The sequence below is a fragment of the Phasianus colchicus genome, chromosome 35, assembly GCF_987193195.1.
Source record: "Phasianus colchicus chromosome 35, bPhaCol1.hap1.1, whole genome shotgun sequence".
NCBI classification, from domain to species: Eukaryota; Metazoa; Chordata; class Aves; order Galliformes; family Phasianidae; genus Phasianus; species Phasianus colchicus.
In genome coordinates, this window is record NC_143470.1 from 2,006,276 (window position 1) to 2,030,032 (window position 23,757).

Here is a 23,757-nt window from a genome sequence, read left to right on the forward strand (position 1 = left end):
ACCCCACAACCCCATAACCCCATAACCCCATACAACCCCATAACCCCATAACCCCATAACCCCATAACCCCATAACCCCATACCCACCCCATAACCCCATAACCCCATAACCCCACAACCCCATACCCACCCCATAACCCCATACCCACCCCATAACCCCACAAACCCATAACCCCACAACCCCATAACCCACCCCATAACCCCATACCCACCCCATAACCCCATACCTCACCCTATAGCCCACCCCATAACCCCATACCTGACCCCATAACCGACCCCACAACCCCAATGACCCCCCATAACCCCAATGACCCCACATAACCCCAATGACCCCCCATAACCCCAATGACCCCACATAACCCCATTGACCCCCCATAACCCCAATGACCCCACATAACCCCAATGACCCCCCATAACCCCAATGACCCCAATGACCCCATTGACCCCCCATAACCCCAATGACCCCAATGACCCCAATGAGCCCCCACAACCCCATTGACCCCCCATAACCCCAATGACCCCACAACCCCAATGACCCCAATGACCCCCCATAACTCCAATGACCCCCCATAACCCCAATGACCCCACATAACCCCATAACCCCATAACCCCACAATCCCATAACTGACCCCATAACCCCACACAACCCCATAACCCCATAACCCCACAACCCCATAACTGACCCCATACAACCCCACAACCCCATAACCCACCCCATAACCCCATACCCACCCCATAACCCCATAACCCCAATGACCCCCCACAACCCCACAATGACCCCAATGACCCCAATGACCCCCCATAACCCCACAACCCCCCACAACCCCACACGTGACCCCGCCCCCACCCCTGCAGCTCGGCTCGGTTCCGCTCCACGCGCCGCCCTCGAGGCAGCGGCGCACGGCGGATCCCAGCAGCACCAAACCGGCGGCGCAGCGGAAGCGGACGGCGTCCTCCAGCCCGTAGCGCGAGCCCTCCTTCGTACCGCCCGCCGGAACCGCCGGCGCCGGGCAGTCGGACGCTGAGGGACGGCGGGGTCACGTGGGGTCAGTGCGGTCACGTGGGGTCATATGGGGGGTTATTGGGGTTATGTGGGGTTATTGGGGTTATGTGGGGTCATTCGTTGGGGTTATGTGCGGTCATTGGGGGAGTTATTGGGGTTATGTGGGGTCAGTGGGGTTATTGGGGTTATGTGGGGTTATTGGGGTTATTGGGGTTATATGGGGTCATTCGTTGGGGTTATGTGCGGTCATTGGGGGAGTTATTGGGGTTATGTGGGGTCAGTGGGGTTATTGGGGTTATGTGGGGTCATTGGGGTTATTGGGGTTATGTGGGGTCATTGGGGGAGTTATTGGGGGGGGTTATTGGGGTTATGTGGGGTCATTGGGGTTATTGGGGTTATGTGGGGTCATATGGGGGGTTATTGGGGTTATGTGGGGTCATTGGGGTTATTGGGGTTATGTGGGGTCATTGGGGGAGTTATTGGGGGGGGTTATTGGGGTTATGTGGGGTTATTGGGGTTATTGGGGGGGGTATGGGGTTATGTGGGGTCATTGGGGTTATGTGGGGTTATTCGTTGGGGTTATGTGGGGTCAGTGGGGTTATGTGGGGTCATTCGTTGGGGTTATGTGGGGTCATTGGGGGGGGTATGGGGTTATGTGGGGTTATTGGGGTTATTGGTGTTATTGGGGTTATTAGGGGGGGTTATTGGGGTTATGTGGGGTTATTGGGGTTATTGGGGTTATTGGGGGGGGTTATTGGGGTTATGTGGGGTCATTCGTTGGGGTTATGTGGGGTCATTGGGGTTATTGGGGTTATTGGGGATATGTGGGGTTATTGGGGTTATTGGGGTTATTGGGGGGGGTGTGGGGATATGTGGGGTCATTGGGGTTATGTGGGGTCATTGGGGGGTTATTGGGGTTATTGGGGTTATGTGGGGTTATGTGGGGTCATTGGGGTTATTGGGGTTATTGGGGGGGGTTATTGGGGTTATGTGGGGTTATTGGGGTTATTGGGGTTATTGGGGTTATGTGGGGTCATGTGGGGGGTATGGGGTTGTAGGGGGGGATATGGGGTCGCGGAGGGGGATATGGGGGGATATGGGGGGATATGGGGGGATATGGGGAGGATATGTGGGGATATGGGGTTGTATGGGGTTGTATGGGGTTGTATGGGGTTGTATGGGATTCTATGGCACCGCCGGCGCCGGGCAGTCGGACGCTGAGGGACGGCGGGGTCACGTGGGGTCAGTGCGGTCACGTGGGGTCATATGGGGGGTTATTGGGGTTATGTGGGGTTATTGGGGTTATGTGGGGTCATTCGTTGGGGTTACGTGGGGTCATTCGTTGGGGTTATGTGCGGTCATTGGGGGAGTTATTGGGGTTATGTGGGGTCAGTGGGGTTATTGGGGTTTTGTGGGGTCATTCGTTGGGGTTATGTGGGGTCGTTGGGGGCGGTATGGGGTTATGTGGGGTCATTGGGGTTATTGGGGTTATGTGGGGTCATATGGGGGGTTATTGGGGTTATGTGGGGTCATTGGGGGAGTTATTGGGGGGGGTTATTGGGGTTATGTGGGGTTATTGGGGTTATTGGGGTTATTGGGGTTATTGGGGGGGTTATTGGGGTTATGTGGGGTCATTGGGGTTATTGGGGTTATGTGGGGTCATATGGGGGGTTATTGGGGTTATGTGGGGTCATTGGGGGAGTTATTGGGGGGGGTTATTGGGGTTATGTGGGGTTATTGGGGTTATTGGGGGGGGTATGGGGTTATGTGGGGTCATTGGGGTTATGTGGGGTTATTCGTTGGGGTTATGTGGGGTCAGTGGGGTTATGTGGGGTCATTCGTTGGGGTTATGTGGGGTCATTGCGGTTATTGGGGTTATTGGGGTTATTGGGGTTATTGGGGGGGGTTATTGGGGGGGGTTATTGGGGTAATGTGGGGTCGTTGGGGTTATGTGGGGTTGTGGGGGGGGGTGTGGGGTTATATGGGATTCTATGGGGTCGTGGGGGGGGATATAGAGGGATATGGGGGGGATATGGGGGGATATGGGGAGATATGGGGTTGTATGGGGGGGATATGAGGGGATATGTGGTTGTAGAGGGGGTTATGGGGTGGTATGGGGAGATATGGGGTCGTGGGGGGGGATATGGGGGATATGGGGGGATATGGGGAGGATATGGGGGGATATGGGGTTGTATGGGGTTGTATGGGATTCTATGGCACCGCCGGCGCCGGGCAGTCGGACGCTGAGGGACGGCGGGGTCACGTGGGGTTATGTGGGGTCACGTGGGGTCAGTGGGGTCACGTGGGGTATGGGGGGTTATGTGGGGTCATTCGTTGGGGTTATGTGGGGTCATTGGGGGAGTTATTGGGGGGGGTTATTGGGGTTATGTGGGGTTATTGGGGTTATTGGGGGGGGTATGGGGTTATGTGGGGTCATTGGGGTTATGTGGGGTTATTCGTTGGGGTTATGTGGGGTCAGTGGGGTTATGTGGGGTCATTCGTTGGGGTTATGTGGGGTCATTGGGGGGGGTATGGGGTTATGTGGGGTTATTGGGGTTATTGGTGTTATTGGGGTTATTAGGGGGGGTTATTGGGGTTATGTGGGGTTATTGGGGTTATTGGGGTTATTGGGGTTATTGGGGTTATGTGGGGTTATTGGGGTTATGTGGGGTCGTTGGGGTTATGTGGGGTCATTCGTTGGGGTTATGTGGGGTCAGTGGGGTTATTGGGGTTATGTGGGGTCATTCGTTGGGGTTATGTGGGGTCGTTGGGGGGGTATGGGGTTATTGGGGTTATGTGGGGTCATTGGGGTTATGTGGGGTCATTCGTTGGGGTTATGTGGGGTCATTCGTTGGGGTTATTGGGGTTATTGGGGTTATTGGGGTTATTGGGGGGGGGTGTGGGGGGGTATGGGGTTATGTGGGGTCATTGGGGTTATGTGGGGTCATATGGGGGGTTATTGGGGTTATGTGGGGGCATTGGGGGGGTTATTGGGGTTATGTGGGGTTATTGGGGTTATGTGGGGTCATTCGTTGGGGTTATGTGGGGTTATTGGGGTTATTGGGGTTATTGGGGTTATTGGGGGGGGTTATTGGGGTTATGTGGGGTCATTGGGGTTATTGGGGTTATTGGGGGGGGTTATTGGGGTTATGTGGGGTCATTGGGGTTATTGGGGTTATGTGGGGTCATATGGGGGGTTATTGGGGTTATGTGGGGTCATTGGGGGGGGTTATTGGGGTTATGTGGGGTTATTGGGGTTATTGGGGTTATTGGGGGGGTTATTGGGGTTATGTGGGGTCAGTGGGATTATGTGGGGTCATGTGGGGGGTTATTGGGGTTATGTGGGGTCATTGGGGTTATTGGGGTTATTGGGGGGGTATGGGGTGATGTGGGGTCATTGGGGTTATGTGGGGTCATTCGTTGGGGTTATGTGGGGTCGTTGGGGTCATGTGGGGTCATTGGGGGGGTTATTGGGGGGGGTTATTGGGGTTATGTGGGGTCATTGGGGTTATGGGGGGTCATTGGGGTTATTGGGGTTATGTGGGGTCATTCGTTGGGGTTACGTGGGGTCATTGGGGTTATGTGGGGTTATTGGGGTTATTGGGGGGGGGTGTGGGGGGATATGGGGTTATGTGGGGTCATTGGGGGGGTTATTGGGGTTATTGGGGGGTGTTATTGGGGTTACGTGGGGTCATTCGTTGGGGTTACGTGGGGTCATTCGTTGGGGTTATGTGGGGTCGTTGGGGGGGGTATGGGGTTATGTGGGGTTATTGGGGTTATTGGGGTTATATGGGGTCATTCGTTGGGGTTATGTGGGGTCGTTGGGGGGGGTATGGGGTCATGTGGGGTCAGTGGGGTTATGTGGGGTCATGTGGGGGGTTATTGGGGTTATGTGGGGTCATTGGGGGGGTTATTGGGGTTATGTGGGGTTATTGGGGTTATGTGGGGTCATTGGGGTTATGTGGGGTCATTCGTTGGGGTTATGTGGGGTTATTGGGGTTATTGGGGTTATTGGGGGGGGTTATTGGGGTTATGTGGGGTCATTGGGGTTATTGGGGTTATGTGGGGTCATATGGGGGGTTATTGGGGTTATGTGGGGTCATTGGGGTTATTGGGGTTATTGGGGGGGGTTATTGGGGTTATGTGGGGTTATTGGGGTTATTGGGGTTATGTGGGGTCATATGGGGGGTTATTGGGGTTATGTGGGGTCATTGGGGTTATTGGGGTTATTGGGGGGGGTTATTGGGGTTATGTGGGGTTATTGGGGTTATTGGGGTTATGTGGGGTCATTGGGGTTATGGGGGGTCATTGGGGTTATTGGGGTTATATGGGGTCATTCGTTGGGGTTATGTGGGGTCATGTGGGGGGGTATGGGGTTATGTGGGGTTATTGGGGATATGTGGGGTTATTGGGGTTATGTGGGGTTATTGGGGTTATGTGGGGTCGTTGGGGATCATTGGGGTTATTGGGGTTATGTGGGGTCGTTGGGGTTATGTGGGGTCATTCGTTGGGGTTATTGGGGTTATTGGGGTTATTGGGGTTATTGGGGGGGGGTGTGGGGGGATATGGGGTTATGTGGGGTCATTGGGGTTATGTGGGGTCATTGGGGTTATTGGGGTTATTGGGGGGGATATGGGGTTATGTGGGGGGTTATTGGGGTTATTGGGGTTATTAGGGGGTGTTATTGGGGTTATGTGGGGTCGTTGGGGTTATGTGGGGTCATTGGGGTTATTGGGGTTATTGGGGTTATGTGGGGTTATTGGGGGGATATGGGGTTGTAGGGGGGTTGTAGGGGGGGGTATGGGGAGATATGGGGGTGTATGGGGGGATATGGGGGGATATGGGGGGATATGGGGGGTATGGGGGGGGATGTGGGGATATGGGGGGATATGAAGGGATATGGGTTTGTAGAGGGGGATATGGGGGGATATGGGGGGATATGGGATTCTATGGGGTCGTGGGGGGGTTATGGGGGGATATGGGGTTGTATGGGGGGATATGGGGGGGTTATGGGGGGATATGGGGTTGTATGGGGGGATATGGGGTTGTATGGGGGGTATGGGGTTGTATGGGGGGATATGGGGGGATATGGGGGGATATGGGGAGATATGGGGTAGGGTGGGGGGCTATGGGGGGATATGGGGTTATATAGGGTTGTATGGGGGGATATGGGGTTGTATGGGGGCGATATGGGGTTGTATGGGGGGATATGGGGGGGTATAGGGTTGTATGGGGGGAGATGGGGGGTATGGGGGGATATGGGGGAGAATGGAGGGGATATGGGGGGTATGGGGGGGTATGGGGGATATGGGGTTGTATGGGGCGATATGGGGTTGTATGGGGGGATATGGGGGGATATGGGGTCGTGGGGGGGGGTATGGGGGGATATGGGGTTATATAGGGTTGTATGGGGGGATATGGGGTTGTAGGGGGGCGATATGGGGTTGTATGGGGGGATATGGCGGGGTTATGGGGGGATATGGGGTTGTATGGGGGATATGGGGTTGTATGGGGGGATATGGGGGGATATGGGGTTGTATGGGGGGATATGGGGGATATGGGGTTATATAGGGTTGTATGGGGGGATATGGGGTTGTATGGGGGGGATATGGGGTTGTATGGGGGGATATGGGGTTGTATGGGGGATATGGGGTTGTAGGGGGGGATATGGGGTTGTATGGGGCGATATGGGGTTGTATGGGGCGATATGGGGTTGTATGGGGGGATATGGGGGGATATGGGGGGATATGGGGGGATATGGGGTTCTATGGGATTCTATGGGATTCTATGGGGTCGTGGGGGGGTTATGGGGGGAAATGGGGGGATATGGGGCGATACGGGGTTATATGGGATTCCATGGGGTTTGGAGGGGGTATGGGATGCACCCACATCCGTCGTCGCACACCGGGGTGACGCCGCTCCACCTTCCCCCCCCCCCGCAGGTCCGATTTTGGGCTCCCCGAAGGGAGAAGCCGTCGAAGCAGCCGAAGTGCAGCACGGAGCCGGGGGGGTAACGGGGCAACTGGGGCCAAAACGTGCCGTGCTCCAAATCCTGCGGGGCCGGGCACCACACCGCTGGGGGGGGGGGAGGAGGGGAAACCATATATGGGGGATGTAGGGATGCTTAGGGAGCCATAGGGATGCATAGGGACACATAGGGAGCCATACGGAGCCATAGGGAAACATAGGGACACACAGGGACCCATAGAGACCCATAGTGACCTATAGGGAGCCATAGAGAACCATAGAGACCTATAGGGACCTATAGGGAGCCGTAGGGAAACATGGGGACACATAGGGAAACATAGAGAACCATAGAGACCCATAGGGACCTATAGGGAGCCATAGGGAAACATAGGGACCCATAGGGACACACAGGGACACATAGGGACCCATAGGGACACATAGGGACACATAGGGACACATGGGGACACATGGGGACACATAGGGATGCATAGGGATGCATAGGGATGCATAGAGACCCATAGGGATTCATTGGGACCCATAGGGATCCATAGGGATCCATAGGAACACATAGGGACCCATAGAGATCATAGGGACCCATAGGCACCCATAGGGACACATAGGGACACGTAGGGACCCACAGGGACACATAGGGATACATAGGGAAACATAGGGAGCCATAGGGACACATAGGGATGCATAGGGACACATGGGGACACATAGAGACCCATAGAGATCATACGGACCCATACAGACCCATAGGGACACATAGGGACACATAGGGACACATAGGGAGCCATAGGGAAACATAGGGACCCATAGGGAGCCATAGAGACCTATAGAGACCCATAGGGACCCATTGGGACCCATAGGGAAACATAGAGAACCATAGGGACCCATAGAGACCTATAGGGAGCCATAGGGAAACATAGGGACCCATTGGGACACATAGGGACACGTAGGGACCCATAGGGACACATAGGGACACATAGGAACCCATAGAGACCCATACGGAACCATAGACACCTATAGAGACCCATAGGGACCCATAGGGACCCATTGGGACACATAGGGACCCATAGAGACCCGTAGGGACACATAGGGACCCATAGAGACCCATAGAGACCCATAGAGACCCATAGGGACCCATAGGGACCCATAGAGACCCCATAACGCCCCATAGGGACCCATAGAGACTCATAGAGACCCATAGAGACCCACAGAGACCCATAGGGACCCATAGGGACCCATAGAGACTCATAGAGACCCATAGAGACCCACAGAGACCCATAGGGAGCCATAGGGACCCATAGAGCCCCATAGTGACCCATAGAGCCCCATAGAGACTCATTGGGACCCATAGAGACCCATAGAGACCCATAGAGACCCATAGGGACACATAGAGACCCATAGAGACCCATAGAGACACAGCGCCCCCTGGTGGCCATAGACAGCAATAGCAACCCCATAACGCCCCATAAAGACCCCATAGAGACCCCATACAGACCCCATAGAGACCCATAGAGACCTATAGGGACCCATAGAAACACATGGAGTATCCATAGAGACCCATAGAGACCCACAGAGACACATAGGGACCCATGGGGACCCATAGAGACCCATAGGGACCCATTGAGTCCCCATAGAGACACATAGAAATGCATGGGGAACCACAGCGCCCCCTAGTGGCCATAGGCAGCAATAGCAACCGCATAACGCCCCATAAAGACCCCATAGAGACCCCATAACGCCCCATAGAGACCCTTATAAAGACCGCATAACGCCCTATAGAGACCCCATTACGCCCCATAGAGACCCCATAACCCATAATAACCCCACAACCCCTCCCCCTTTACCTCTGCACTTGGGCTGCCCGAGTTCTGGCAGCAGCGGCACCCACCGCCCATAGAGACCCATAGAGACCCATAGGGACCCATAGAGACCCATAGAGACCCACAGAGACCCATAGAGACCCGTAGGGACCCATAGAGACCCATAGAGACCCATTGGGACACATAGAGCCCCATAGAGCCCCATAGAGACCCATAGAGACCCATAGAGACACATAGAGACCCATAGGGACCCATAGAAACGCAGTGAGTCCCCATAGAGACGCATAGAGACCCATAGAGACCCATAGAGACCCATAGAGCCCCATAGAGACCCATAGAGACCCATAGAGACCCATAGAGCCCCATAGAGACTCATTGGGACACATAGAGCCCCATAGAGCCCCATAGAGACCCATAGAGACCCATAGAGACCCATTCGGACCCATAGAAACGCATTGAGTCCCCATAGAGACCCATAGAGACCCATTGGGACACATAGAGCCCCATAGTGACCCATAGAACCCCATAGGGACCCATAGAGACCCATAGAGCATCATAGAGACCCATAGAGACACATAGAGACCATAGAGACCCATAGAAACGCATTGAGTCCCCATGGAGACACATAGAGACCCATAGAGACACATAGGGACCCATTGGGACACATAGAGCCCCATAGTGACCCATAGAGACCCATAGGGACCCATAGAGACCCATAGGGACCCATAGGGACACATAGAGCCCCATAGTGACCCATAGAACCCTATAGGGACCCATAGAGACCCATAGAGACCCATAGAGACCCCATAGAGACTCATAGAGACCCCATAACCCATAATAACCCCACAAACCCCCCCCCTTTACCTCTGTACTTGGGCTGCCCGAGTTCCGGCAGCAGCGGCACCCACCGCCCATAGAGACCCATAGAGACCCATAGAGACCCATAGGGAACCATAGAGAGCCATAGAGTCCCATAGAGACCCATAGGGAGCCATAGGGACCCATAGAGCCCCATAGTGACCCATAGAGCCCCATAGAGACTCATTGGGACCCATAGAGACCCATAGAGACCCATAGGGACCCATAGAAACGCATTGAGTCCCCATAGAGACACATAGAGACCCATAGAGACCCACAGAGACCCATAGAGACCCATAGGGACCCATAGAGACCCATAGAGACCCCATAGGGACACATAGAGACCCATAGAGACCCATAGAGACCCATAGAGACCCATAGGGACCCATAGAGACCCATAGGGAACCATAGAGAGCCATAGAGTCCCATAGAGACCCATAGAGAGCCTTAGAGCCCCATAGAGACCCATAGAGACCCATAGAGACACAGCGCCCCCTAGTGGCCATAGACAGCAATAGCAACCCCATAACGCCCCATAAAGACCCCATACAGACCCCATAGAGACCCATAGAGACCTATAGGGACCCATAGAAACACATGGAGTATCCATAGAGACCCATAGAGACCCACAGAGACACATAGAGACCCATAGGGACCCACTGAGTCCCTATAGACACATAGAAATGCATGGGGAACCACAGCGCCCCCTAGTGGCCATAGGCAGCAATAGCAACCCCATAACGCCCCATAAAGACCCCATACAGACCCCATAGAGACCCCATAACCCCCCATACAGACCGCATAACGCCCTATAGAGACCCCATTACGCCCCATAGAGACCCGATAACCCATAATAACCCCACAACCCCCCCCCTTACCTCTGCACTTGGGCTGCCCGAGCTCCGGCAGCAGCGGCACCCACCGCCCATAGAGACCCATAGAGACCCATAGGGACCCATAGAGACCCATAGAGACCCCATAGGGACACATAGAGACCCATAGAGACCCATAGAGACCCATAGAGACCCATAGGGACCCATAGAGACCCATAGGGAACCATAGAGAGCCATAGAGTCCCATAGAGACCCATAGAGAGCCTTAGAGCCCCATAGAGACCCATAGAGACCCATAGAGACACAGCGCCCCCTAGTGGCCATAGACAGCAATAGCAACCCCATAACGCCCCATAAAGACCCCATACAGACCCCATAGAGACCCATAGAGACCTATAGGGACCCATAGAAACACATGGAGTATCCATAGAGACCCATAGAGACCCACAGAGACACATAGAGACCCATAGGGACCCACTGAGTCCCTATAGACACATAGAAATGCATGGGGAACCACAGCGCCCCCTAGTGGCCATAGGCAGCAATAGCAACCCCATAACGCCCCATAAAGACCCCATACAGACCCCATAGAGACCCCATAACCCCCCATACAGACCGCATAACGCCCTATAGAGACCCCATTACGCCCCATAGAGACCCGATAACCCATAATAACCCCACAACCCCCCCCCTTACCTCTGCACTTGGGCTGCCCGAGCTCCGGCAGCAGCGGCACCCACCGCCCATAGAGACCCATAGAGACCCATAGGGACCCATAGAGACCCATAGAGACCCACAGAGACCCATAGAGACCTATAGGGACCCATAGAGACCCATAGAGACCCATAGACAGACCCATAGAGACCTATAGGGACCCATAGAGACCCGTAGAGACCCATAGAGACCCGTAGGGACCCATAGGGACCCATAGAGACCCACAGAGACCCATAGGGATCCACAGGGACCCATAGAGACCCATAGAGACCCATAGAGACCCATAGGGACCCATAGGGACCCATAGAGACACATAGAAACGCATTGAGTCCCCATAGAGACCCATAAGAGACCCATAGAGACACATAGAGACCCATAGAACCCCATAGGGACCCATAGTTCCCCATAGAGACACATAGCGCCCCCTAGTGGCCAGAGGCCGCAATAGCAGCCCTATAACGCCCCATAAAGACCCCATAGAGCCCCATAAAGACCCCATAACCCCCCATACAGACCCCATAGAGACCCATACCGACCCCATAACCCATAATAACCCCACAACCCCCCCCCCTTTACCTCTGCACTTGGGCTGCCCGAGTTCCGGCAGCAGCGGCACCCACCGCCCATAGAGACCCATAGGGACCCATAGGGACCCATAGAGACCCATAGAGACCCATAGAGACCCATAGAGACCCATTGGGACACAGAGCCCCATAGAGCCCCATAGAGACTCATTGGGACCCATAGAGCCCCATAGAGCCCCATAGAGACCCATAGAGACCCGTAGGGACCCATAGAGACCCACAGAGACCCATAGAGACCCGTAGGGACCCATAGAGACCCACAGAGACCCATAGAGACCCGTAGGGACCCATAGAGACCCATAGAGACCCATAGAGACCCACAGAGACCCATAGAGACCCGTAGGGACCCATAGGGACCCATAGAGACCCATTGGGACACATAGAGCCCCATAGAGACCCATAGAGACCCATAGAGACACATAGAGACACATAGAGACCCATAGGGACCCATAGAAACGCAGTGAGTCCCCATAGAGACGCATAGAGACCCATAGAGACCCATAGAGACTCATTGGGACCCATAGAGACCCATAGAGACCCATAGAGACCATACAGACCCATAGGGACCCACAGAGACCCATAGAGACCCATAGGGACCCATAGGGACCCATAGAGACCCATAGGGACCCATAGAGACCCACAGAGACCCGTAGGGACCCATAGAGACCCATAGAGACCCATAGAGACCCATAGGGACCCATAGGGACCCATAGAAACGCATTGAGTCCTCATAGAGACACATAGAGACCCATAGAGACCCATAGGGAACCATAGAGACCCATAGAGACCCATAGGGACCCATAGAGACCCACAGAGACCCGTAGGGACCCATAGAGACCCATAGGGACCCATAGGGACCCATAGAAACGCATTGAGTCCTCATAGAGACACATAGAGACCCATAGAGACCCATAGGGAACCATAGAGACCCATAGAGACCCATAGTCCCCCATAGAGACACATAGGGACCCATAGGGACCCATTGAGTCCCCATAGAGACACATAGAGACCCATAGAGACACATAGAGACCCATAGAGACCCATTCGGACCCATAGAAACGCATTGAGTCCCCATAGAGACACATAGAGACCCATAGAGACCCACAGAGACCCATAGAGACCCATAGAGACACATAGCACCCCCTAGTGGCCAGAGGCCGCAATAGCAGCCCTATAACGCCCCATAAAGACCCCATAGAGCCCCATAGAGACCCCATTAATACCTCATAACCCCCCATACAGACCCCATAGCCCCCCATACAGACCCCATAGAGACCCATACAGACCCCATAACCCATAATAACCCCATAACCCATAATAACCCCACAACCCCCCCCCCCTTTACCTCTGCACTTGGGCTGCCCGAGCTCTGGCAGCAGCGGCACCCACCGCCCATAGAGACCCATAGGGACCCATAGGGACCCATAGAGACCCATAGAGACCCATAGGGACCCGTAGAGACCCATAGGGACCCATAGGGACCCATAGAGACACAGCGCCCCTAGTGGCCATAGACAGCAATAGCAACCCCATAACGCCCCATAAAGACCCCATAGAGACCCCATAGAGACCCCATAACCCCCCATACAGACCCCATAGACACTCATAGAGACGCATAGAACCCCATAGGGACCCATAGGGACACATAGAGACACATAGGGACCCATCGGGACCCATAGAGACCCATAGGGACCCATAGGGACCCATAGAGACCCATTGGGACCCATAGAAACGCAGTGAGTCCCCATAGAGACGCATAGAGACCCATAGAGACCCATAGAGCCCCATAGAGACTCATTGGGACCCATAGAGACCCATAGAGACCCATAGAGACCCATAGAGACCCATAGGGAACCATAGAAACGCATTGAGTCCCCATAGAGACCCATAGAGACCCATAGAGACACATAGAGACACATAGAGCCCCATAGTGACCCATAGAACCCCATAGGGACCCATAGAGACCCATAGAGACCCATAGAGACACATAGAGACACATAGAACCCCATAGGGACCCATAGAGACCCATAGAGACCCATAGAGACACATAGAGACACATAGTCCCCCATAGAGACACATAGGGACCCATAGGGACCCATTGAGTCCCCATAGAGACCCATAGAGACCCATAGGGAACCATAGGGAACCACAGCGCCCCCTTGTGGCCAGAGGCCGCAATAGCAGCCCTATAACGCCCCATAAAGACCCCATAAAGAGCGCATAACGCCCTATAGAGACCCCATAACCCCCCATACAGACCCCATAGAGACTCATAGAGACCCCATAACCGATAATAACCCCATAACCCATAATAACCCCATAACCCTGCCCCCCCTCCCCCCCTTTACCTCTGCACTTGGGCTGCCCGAGTTCCGGCAGCAGCGGCACCCATTGGCCGTCGCTCCCACAGCGCCGCCTGGCGGTGGGGGTGGGGAAGTGACCCGGCGGGCAGCGGTAGCGCAGCGCCCAGCCGCCCTCCTCAACTTCGCCCCAACCGCCGGAAATCGGAGCCGCCGCAGGGTCGCACGCGGGGGACGCTGGGAAATCAGTGGGGGCTTCTGGGAGTGGGGGGGGGTTATGGGGTCAGTGTGGGGTTGTGGGGTTGTGGGGTGGGTATGGGGTTATGGGGGATATGGGGTGGGTATGGGGTGGGTATGGGGTTATGGGGTCAGTGTGGGGTTGTGGGGTTGTGGGGTTGTGGGGTTATGGGGGATATGGGGTCAGTATGGGGTTGTGGGGGGGGTTATGGGGTTATGGGGTTATGGGGTGAGGTATGGGGTTGTGGGGTTATGGGGTGGGCTATAGGGTGGGTTATGGGTTTATGGGGTGGGTTATGGGGGATATGGGGTCAGTATGGGGTTATGGGGTGGGTATGGGGGTATAGGGTGGGTTATGGGGTGGGTTATGGGGTTATGGGGTGGCTTATGGGGTTGTGGGGTTATGGGGTGGGTATGGGGTCGGTATGGGGTTGTGGGGTGGGTTATGGGGTTATGGGGTGGGTATGGGGGAATGGGGTGGGTTATGGGGTTGTGGGGGGGGTTATGGGGTCAGTGTGGGGTTATGGGGGAGGTTATAGGGTGAGGTATGGGGTTGTGGGGTGGGTTATGGGGTTATGGGGTGGGTATGGGGTAATAGGGTGGGTTATAGGGTGAGGTATGGGGTTATGGGGGGGGGTTATGGGGTTATGGGGTGGGTTATGGGGGATATGGGGTGGGTATCGGGTTGGGGGGGGGGTTATGGGGTCAGTGTGGGGTTGTGGGGTTATGGGGTGGGTTATGGGGTCGGTATGGGGTTATGGGGTGGGTATGGGGTTGTGGGGTGGGTTATAGGGTGGGTTATGGGGTTGTGGGGTTATGGGGTGGGTATGGGGTGGGTATGGGGTTATGGGGTGGGTATGGGGTGAGGTATGGGGTTGTGGGGTGGGTTATGGGGTTATGGGGTGGGTATGGGGGATATGGGGTCAGTATGGGGTTATGGAGTGCGTTATGGGGTTGTGGGGGGGGTATGGGGTTATAGGGTGGGTTATGGGGTCAGTGTGGGGTTGTGGGGTTGTCGGGTTGTGGGGTTGTGGGGTTATGGGGTGGGTTATGGGGTCAGTATGGGGTTATGGGGTGGGTATGGGGTGGGTATGGGGTGAGGTATGGGGTTGTGGGGTGGGTATGGGGTTATGGGGTGGGTTATAGGGTGAGGTACGGGGTTGTGGGGTGGGTTATGGGGTTGTGGGGGGGGTTATGGGGTTATGGGGTCGGTATGGGGTTGTGGGGGGGGTTATGGGGTCGGTATGGGGTTATGGGGTGGGTATGGGGTGGGTAGGGGTGGGTATGGGGTTATGGGGTGGGTTGTGGGGTGGGTATGGGGTTGTGGGGTGGGTTATGGGGTGGGTATGGGGTTGTGGGGTTATGGGGTGGGTTATAGGGTGAGGTATGGGGTTATGGGGTGGGTATGGGGTTATGGGGGGGGTTATGGGGTTATGGGGTGGGTATGGGGGATATGGGGTCAGTATGGGGTTATGGGGTGGGTATGGGGTGGGTTATGGGGTTGTGGGGGGGGTTATGGGGTCAGTGTGGGGTTGTGGGGTTATGGGGTAGGTTATAGGGTGAGTTATGGGGTTGTGGGGTGGGTTATGGGGTTATGGGGTGGGTATGGGGGTATGGGGTGGGTATGGGGTTGTGGGGTGGGTTATGGGGTGGGTATGGGGTTGTGGGGTTATGGGGTGGGTTATAGGGTGAGGTATGGGGTTATGGGGTGGGTATGGGGTTATGGGGGGGGTTATGGGGTTGTGGGGGGGGTTATGGGGTTATGGGGTCAGTATGGGGTTATGGGGTGGGTTATGGGGTGGGTATGGGGGATATGGTGTCAGTGTGGGGTTATGGGGTGGTTTATGGGGTGGGTTATGGGGTAATAGGGTGGGTTATGGGGTTGTGGGGGGGGTTGTGGGATTGTGGGGGGGGTTATGGGGTCGGTATGGGGTTATGGGGTCGGTATGGGGTTATGGGGTGGGTTATGGGGTCGGTATGGGGTCAGTATGGGGTTATGGGGTGGATATGGGGTTATGGGGTTATGGGGTTATGGGGTGGGTATGGGGTTATGGGGTGGGTTATAGGGTGAGGTATGGGGTTATGGGGTGGGTTATGGGGTTTTGGGGTGGGTTATGGGGTTATGGGGTGGGTTATAGGGTGGGTTATGGGGTTATGGGGTAGGTATGGGGTTGTGGGGTGGCTTATGGGGTTGTGGGGTTGTGGGGTGGGTATGGGGCGGTTATGGGGAAGGGGGTTATGGGGCGGTTATGGGGCGGTTATGGGGTGGTTATGGGGCAGTTATGGGGTCTGGGTGTTATGGGGTGGTTATGGAGCAGTTATGGGGTCAGGGGTTTATGGGGCACTTATGGGGCAGTTATGGGGCGGTTATGGGGCAGTTATGGGGCAAAGCTGTGGGTCGCTTATGGGGCGGTTATGGGGCAGCTATGGGGCGGTTATGGGGCAGCTATGGGGCGGTTATGGGGCAGTTATGGGGCGGTTATGGGGCAGCTATGGGGCGGTTATGGGGCAGTTATGGGGCGGTTATGGGGTGGCTATGGGGCAATTATGGGGTCAGGGGGTTATGGGGCGGCTATGGGGCAGTTATTGGGCAGTTATGGGGCGGTTATGGGGCAGAGCTGTGGGTCGCTTATGGGGCAGTTATGGGGCGGCTATGGGGCAGTTATGGGGTCTGGGGTTTATGGGGCACTTATGGGGCAGTTATGGGGTGGTTATGGGGTGATTATGGGGCAGTTATGGGGCGGCTATGGGGCGGTTATGGGGCGGTTATGGGGTCAGGGGGTTATGGGGTTGTTATGGGGCAGCTATGGGGTTGTTATGGGGTGGTTATGGGGCGGCTATGGGGTGGCTATGGGGCAATTATGGGGTCGGGGGTTATGGGGTGGTTATGGGGCGGCTATGGGGCGGCTATGGGGCAATTATGGGGTCGGGGGTTATGGGGCAGTTATGGGGCAGTTATGGGGCGGTTATGGGGCAAAGCTGTGGGTCGCTTATGGGGCAGTTATGGGGTGGCTATGGGGCAGTTATGGGGCAGTTATGGGGCGGCTATGGGGCGGTTATGGGGCAGAGCTGTGGGTCGCTCACCAGCCGCGCTGTGGGGCAGCAGGAGGACGAGGCCCAGCAGAGCTGCAGCCATTGGGGCAGAATCTGTGGGGTCCGGATCTGTGGGGCAGAAATCTATGGGGCAGGGAAATCTATGGGGCTGGGATCTATGGGGCAGGGAAATCTACGGGGCTGGGATCTGTGGGGCTGAGATTTGTGGGGTTGGGATCTGGGGAGTCCGGATCTGTGGGGCAGAAATCTATGGGGCAGGGAAATCTATGGGGTTGAGATCTATGGGGCAGGGAAATCTATGGGGCTGGGATCTATGGGGCAGGGAAATCTATGGGGCTGGGATCTGTGGGGCTGAGATTTGTGGGGTTGGGATCTGGGGGGTCCGGATCTGTGGGGCAGAAATCTATGGGGCAGGGAAATCTATGGGGCTGGGATCTGTGGGGCAGGGAAATCTATGGGGCTGGGATCTGTGGGGCAGGGAAATCTATGGGGCAGGGAAATCTATGGGGCTGGGATCTGTGGGGCTGAGATTTGTGGGGTTGGGATCTGGGGGGTCCGGATCTGTGGGGCAGGGAAATCTATGGGGCAGGGAAATCTATGGGGCTGGGATCTATGGGGCAGGGAAATCTATGGGGCTGGGATCCGTGGGGCTGAGATTTGTGGGGTTGGGATCTGTGGGGTCTGGATCTGTGGGGCAGAAATCTATGGGGCTGGGATCTATGGGGCAGAAAACTACAGGGCAAGGAAATCTATGGGGCAGGGAAATCTATGGGGCAGAAATCTACAGGGCAGGGAAATCTATGGGGCAGGGAAATCTATGGGGCTGGGATCTATGGGGCAGGGAAATCCATGGGGTCTGGATCTATGGGTCCAAATCTATGGGGCAGGGAAATCTATGGGGCTGGGATCTATGGGGCAGGGAAATCTATGGGGCAGGGAAATCCATGGGTCCAAATCTATGGGTCCAAATCTATGGGGCAGGGAAATCTATGGGGCAGGGAAATCTATGGGGCAGGGAAATCTATGGGGCTGGGATCTATGGGGCAGGGATCGATGAATCCAAATCTATGGGGCAGGGAAATCTATGGGGCTGAGACCTGCAGGTCTGGGATCTGTGGGTCCGGATCTGTGGGGCTGGAATCTATGGGGTAGGGATTGATGAATCCAAATCTATGGGGCTGGGATCTATGGGGGTGAAATCTATGGGGCAGGGATCTCTGGGGCAGGGAAATCTATGGGGCTGGGAAATCTATGGGGCAGGGATCTATGGGTCCAAATCTATGGGGCAGGGAAATCTATGGGTCCAAATCTATGGGTCCAAATCTATGGGGCAGGGAAATCTATGGGGCTGGGATCTATGGGGCAGGGATCGATGAATCCAAATCTATGGGGCAGGGAAATCTATGGGGCAGGGAAATCTATGGGTCCAAATCTATGGGTCCAAATCTATGGGGCAGGGAAATCTATGGGTCCAAATCTATGGGGCAGGGAAATCTATGGGTCCAAATCTATGGGGCAGGGAATTCTATGGGGCAGGGAAATCTATGGGGCTGAGACCTGCAGGTCTGGGATCTGTGGGTCCGGATCTGTGGGGCTGGAATCTATGGGGTGAAAATTGTGCAACTCCGTTGCCGTTCCGGGAATCGGTGGGGCCGCCCCACAACCCCCCGCCCCACAACTCCGCCCCACAACTCCGCCCCACAACAAAGCCGCCCTACAGGTCGCTGCCCCGAGGGGCCCCGCTCGCCTCATTAAGGACGAAGGTCATTAAGGGCGGAGTTAATTAGCGGATAAACGCGCAGATCCACGGAGACCCCATAGCGACCCCAAACCCCATAGAAACCCCATAGGGATCCTATAGGGACCCCAAATCCCATAGAGACCCCATAGAGACCCCATAGGGACACATAGGGACCCCATAGAGACCCGAAACCCCATAGGGACCCTATAGAGCCCCATAGAGACCCCAAAACCCATAGACCCCATAGGGACCCCATAGGGATCCACAGAGACCCCAAACCCCATAGAGACCCCATAGAGACCCATAGAAACCCATAGAGACCCCATAGGGACCCCATAGAGATCCCAAACCCCATAGAGACCCCAAATCCCATAGGGACCCCATAGGGACCCCATAGAGACCCCATAGGGACCCCAAATCCCATAGAGACCCCATAGGGCCCCCAAACCCCATAGACCCCATAGGGACCCCATAGGGACCCCATAGGGATCCATAGAGACCCCAAACCCCATAGAGACCCCATAGGGATCCCATAGGGATCCATACAGACCCCAAATCCCATAAAGACCCCATAGAGACCCAGAGAGACCCCATAGAGACCCCAAACCCCATAGAGACCCCATAGGAACCCATAGAGACCCGATAGCGACTCCATAGAGACCCCATAGAGACCCCAAACCCCATAGAGACCCCATAGGGACCCCAAACCCCATAGAGACCCCATAGAGACCCCATAGGGACACATAGGGACCCCATAGAGACCCGAAACCCCATAGGGACCCCATAGAGCCCCAGAGACCCATAGAGACCCCAAACCCCATTGAGACCCCATAGAGACCCCATAGAGACCCTCAGACCCCATAGCGACCCCATAGGGACCCCTAGAGACCCCATAGAGACCCCAAACCCCATAGAGACCCCATAGAGACTCCAAACCCCATAGAGACCCCAAATCCCATAGAGACCCCATAGGGACCCTAAACCCCATAGAGACCCCATAGAGACCCCATAGGGACCCCATAGGGACCCCATAGAGACCCGAAACCCCATAGGGACCCTATAGAGCTCCATAGAGCCGCATAGAGACCCCAAACCCCATAGACCCCATAGGGACCCCATAGGGACCCCATAGGGATCCATAGAGACCCCAAATCCCATAGAGACCCCATAGGGACTCATAGAGATCCCATAGAAACCCCAAACCCCATAGGGACCCCATAGGGACCCCATAGTGACCCCATAGAGACCCCATAGGGACCCCAAACCCCATAGGGAGCCTATGGAGCCCCATAGAGACCCCATAGGGACCCCATAGAGACCCCAAACCCCATAGAGACTCCATAGGGACCCCAGAGAGACCCCATAGGGCCCCCAAACCCCATAGACCCCATAGGGACCGCATAGGGATCCATAGAGACCCCAAACCCCATAGAGACCCCATAGAGACCCAAAAACCCATAGGGACCCCATAGGGACCGCATAGGGACCCCAAATCCCATAGAGACCCCACAGGGATCCCATAGGGATCCATAGAGACCCCAAATCCCATAAAGACCCCATAGAGACCCATAGAGACCCCATAGGGACCCCATAGGGACCCCATAGGGACCCCAAACCCCATTGAGACCTCATTGAGACCCCATAGGGATCCCATAGAGACCCCATAAAGACCCCAAACCTTATAGAGACCCCATAGAGACTCCAAACCCCATAGAGACCCCATAGAGTCCCCAAACCCCATAGAGACCCCATAGAGACCCCATAGGGACCCCAAACCTCATTGAGACCCCATAGAGACCCCATAGGGACCCCCAGACACCATAGAGACCCCATAGAGACCCCAAACCTCATTGAGACCCCATAGAGACCCCATAGAGACCCCCAGCCCCAGAGGCACCCCATAGAGACCCTAAACCCCATAGAAACCTCATAGGGACCCCATAGGGACCCCAAATCCCATAAAGACCCCATAGAGACCCCATAGAAACTCCAAACCCCATACAGACCCCATAGAGACCCCATAGGGACCCCATAGAGACCCCAAACCCCATAGAGACCCCATAGAGGGGATGCGGCCCCAAAATTGGGGGGAATGGCCCCAAAATGGGGGGAAATGACCCCAAAATTGGAGGAAATGGCCCCAAATTGGGGGAAGTGACCCCAAAATTGAGGGAAGTGACCCCAAAATGAGGGGAAATGACCCCAAAATTGAGGGAAATGGTCCTAAAATGGGGGAAGTGGACCCAAAATTGGGGGAAATGGCCCCAAAATTGAGGGAAATGACCTCAAAATTGGAGGAAATGGCCCCAAAATTGGAGGAAATGGTCCTAAAATGAAGGGAAGTGGCCCCAAAATTGAGGGAAATGACCCCAAAATTGAGGGAAATGGACCTAAAATGGGGGAAGTGGCCCCAAAATGGGGGGAAATGACCCCAAAATTGGAGGAAATGGTCCTAAAATGGGGGAAGTGGCCCCAAAATGGGGGGAAATGACCCCAAAATTGGAGGAAATGGTCCTAAAATGGGGGAAGTGGCCCCAAAATTGAGGGAACTGACCCCAAAATTGAGGGAAATGACCCCAAAATTGGGGGAAATGGCTCCAAATTGGGGGAAGTGGCCCCAAAATTGAGGGAAGTGGCCCCAAAATTTGAGGAAATGGCCCCAAATTGGAGGGAAGTGGCCCCAAAATTGGGGGAAATGACCCCAAAATGAGGGGAAGTGGAACCAAAATTGAGGGAAATGACCCCAAAATTGGGGGAAATGGCTCCAAATTGGGGGAAGTGGCCCCAAAATTGAGGGAAGTGGCCCCAAAATTTGAGGAAATGGCCCCAAATTGGGGGAAATGGCCCCAAAATTGGGGGAAATGGTCCTAAAATGGAGGGAAGTGGCCCCAAAATTGAGGGAAATGGCCCCAAATTTGGGGAAGTGGAACCAAAATTGAGGGAAATGACCCCAAAATTGTGGGAAATGGCCCCAAAATTGGGGGAAATGGCCCCAAAATTGAGGGAAATGGTCCTAAAATGGGGGAAGTGGCCCCAAATTGGGGGAAATGGCCCCAGAATTGGGGGAAATGACCCCAAAATTGGAGGAAATGGTCCTAAAATGGGGGAAGTGGCCCCAAAATTGAGGGAACTGACCCCAAAATTGAGGGAAATGACCCCAAAATTGGGGGAAATGGCTCCAAATTGGGGGAAGTGGCCCCAAAATTGAGGGAAGTGGCCCCAAAATTTGAGTAAATGGCCCCAAATTGGAGGGAAGTGGCCCCAAAATTGGGGGAAATGACCCCAAAATGAGGGGAAGTGGAACCAAAATTGAGGGAAATGACCCCAAAATTGGGGAAAATGGCTCCAAATTGGGGGAAGTGGCCCCAAAATTGAGGGAAGTGGCCCCAAAATTTGAGGAAATGGCCCCAAATTGGGGGAAATGGCCCCAAAATTGGGGGAAATGGTCCTAAAATGGAGGGAAGTGGCAACAAAATTGAGGGAAATGGCCCCAAAATGGGGGAAATGGCCCCAAAATTGGAGGAAATGGTCCTAAAATGGGGGAAGTGGCCCCAAATTGGGGGAAGTGGCCCCAAAATTGGGGGAAATGGCTCCAAATTGGAGGAAATGGCCCCAAAATGTGGGGAAATGGCCCCAGAATTGGGGGAAATGACCCCAAAATTGGAGGAAATGGTCCTAAAATGGGGGAAGTGGCCCCAAAATTGAGGGAACTGACCCCAAAATTGAGGGAAATGACCCCAAAATTGGAGGAAATGGCTCCAAATTGGGGGAAGTGGCCCCAAAATTGAGGGAAATGACCCCAAAATTGGGGGAAATGGCTCCAAATTGGAATTGGAGGAAATGGTCCTAAAATGGGGGAAGTGGCCCCAAAATTGAGGGAAGTGGCCCCAAAATTGGAGGAAATGGCCCCAAATTGGGGGAAGTGGCCCCAAAATTGAGGGAAGTGGCCCCAAAATTTGAGGAAATGGCCCCAAATTGGAGGGAAGTGGCCCCAAAATTGGGGGAAATGACCCCAAAATTTGAGGAAATGGCCCCAAATTGGAGGGAAGTGGCCCCAAAATTGAGGAAAATGACCCCAAAATTGGGGGAAATGACCCCAAAATGAGGGGAAGTGGAACCAAAATTGAGGGAAATGACCCCAAAATTGGGGGAAATGGCTCCAAATTGGGGGAAGTGGCCCCAAAATTGAGGGAACTGGCCCCAAAATTTGAGGAAATGGCCCCAAATTGGGGGAAATGGCCCCAAAATTGGGGGAAATGGTCCTAAAATGGAGGGAAGTGGCCCCAAAATTGAGGGAAATGGCCCCAAAATGGGGGAAATGGCCCCAAAATTGGAGGAAATGGTCCTAAAATGGGGGAAGTGGCCCCAAATTGGGGGAAGTGGCCCCAAAATTGGGGGAAATGGCTCCAAATTGGAGGAAATGGCCCCAAAATGTGGGGAAATGGCCCCAAAAGTGGGGGAAATGGCCCCAAATTGGGGGAAATGACCCCAAAATTGGAGGAAATGGTCCTAAAATGGGGGAAGTGGCCCCAAAATTGAGGGAAGTGGCCCCAAAATTGGAGGAAATGGCCCCAAAATGGGGGAAGTGGCCCCAAAATTGAGGGAAATGGTCCTAAAATGGGGGAAGTGGCCCCAAA

The 23,757-nt window shown here is 54.9% G+C and overlaps 2 protein-coding genes across 7 annotated transcripts in view; both read right to left on the bottom strand.

Annotated features, from left to right (window-relative positions):
• Window positions 1–19,592, bottom strand: part of CFB (complement factor B) — a 78,260-nt gene extending 58,668 nt beyond the window's left edge. For 2 of the 6 annotated variants that reach the window (XM_090129261.1, XM_090129260.1), the window contains exons 1-3: window positions 8,824–8,899; window positions 6,893–7,078; window positions 848–1,021 (exon numbers count right to left, since the gene is read on the bottom strand). In XM_090129261.1, coding sequence (XP_089985387.1) covers window positions 848–1,021; window positions 6,893–7,078; window positions 8,824–8,884 — 421 coding nt within the window. In that variant the 5' untranslated portion in view covers window positions 8,885–8,899. Of the gene's footprint in view, window positions 1–847; window positions 1,022–6,892; window positions 7,079–8,823; window positions 8,900–10,535; window positions 10,612–14,136; window positions 14,347–17,409; window positions 17,503–18,476 lie in introns of those variants that run through there. The other 4 variants (XM_090129262.1, XM_090129263.1, XM_090129265.1 and 1 more) reach the window with 4 other exon arrangements.
• On the bottom strand, window positions 10,578–14,124 carry LOC149913754 (uncharacterized). The gene has a single exon (XM_090129266.1). The coding sequence runs from the start codon at window positions 13,906–13,908 to the stop codon at window positions 12,517–12,519; it is 1,392 nt and encodes a 463-aa protein (XP_089985392.1). The 5' UTR covers window positions 13,909–14,124; the 3' UTR covers window positions 10,578–12,516.
• Window positions 19,593–23,757: the final 4,165 nt, after the last annotated feature.

What these genes read in the sequence shown, in the direction of transcription:
- LOC149913754 (XM_090129266.1), bottom strand. Translation starts at nt 13,908, where the DNA reads ATGGGTCTCTATGGGGACTCAATGGGTCCCTATGGGTCCCTATGTGTC.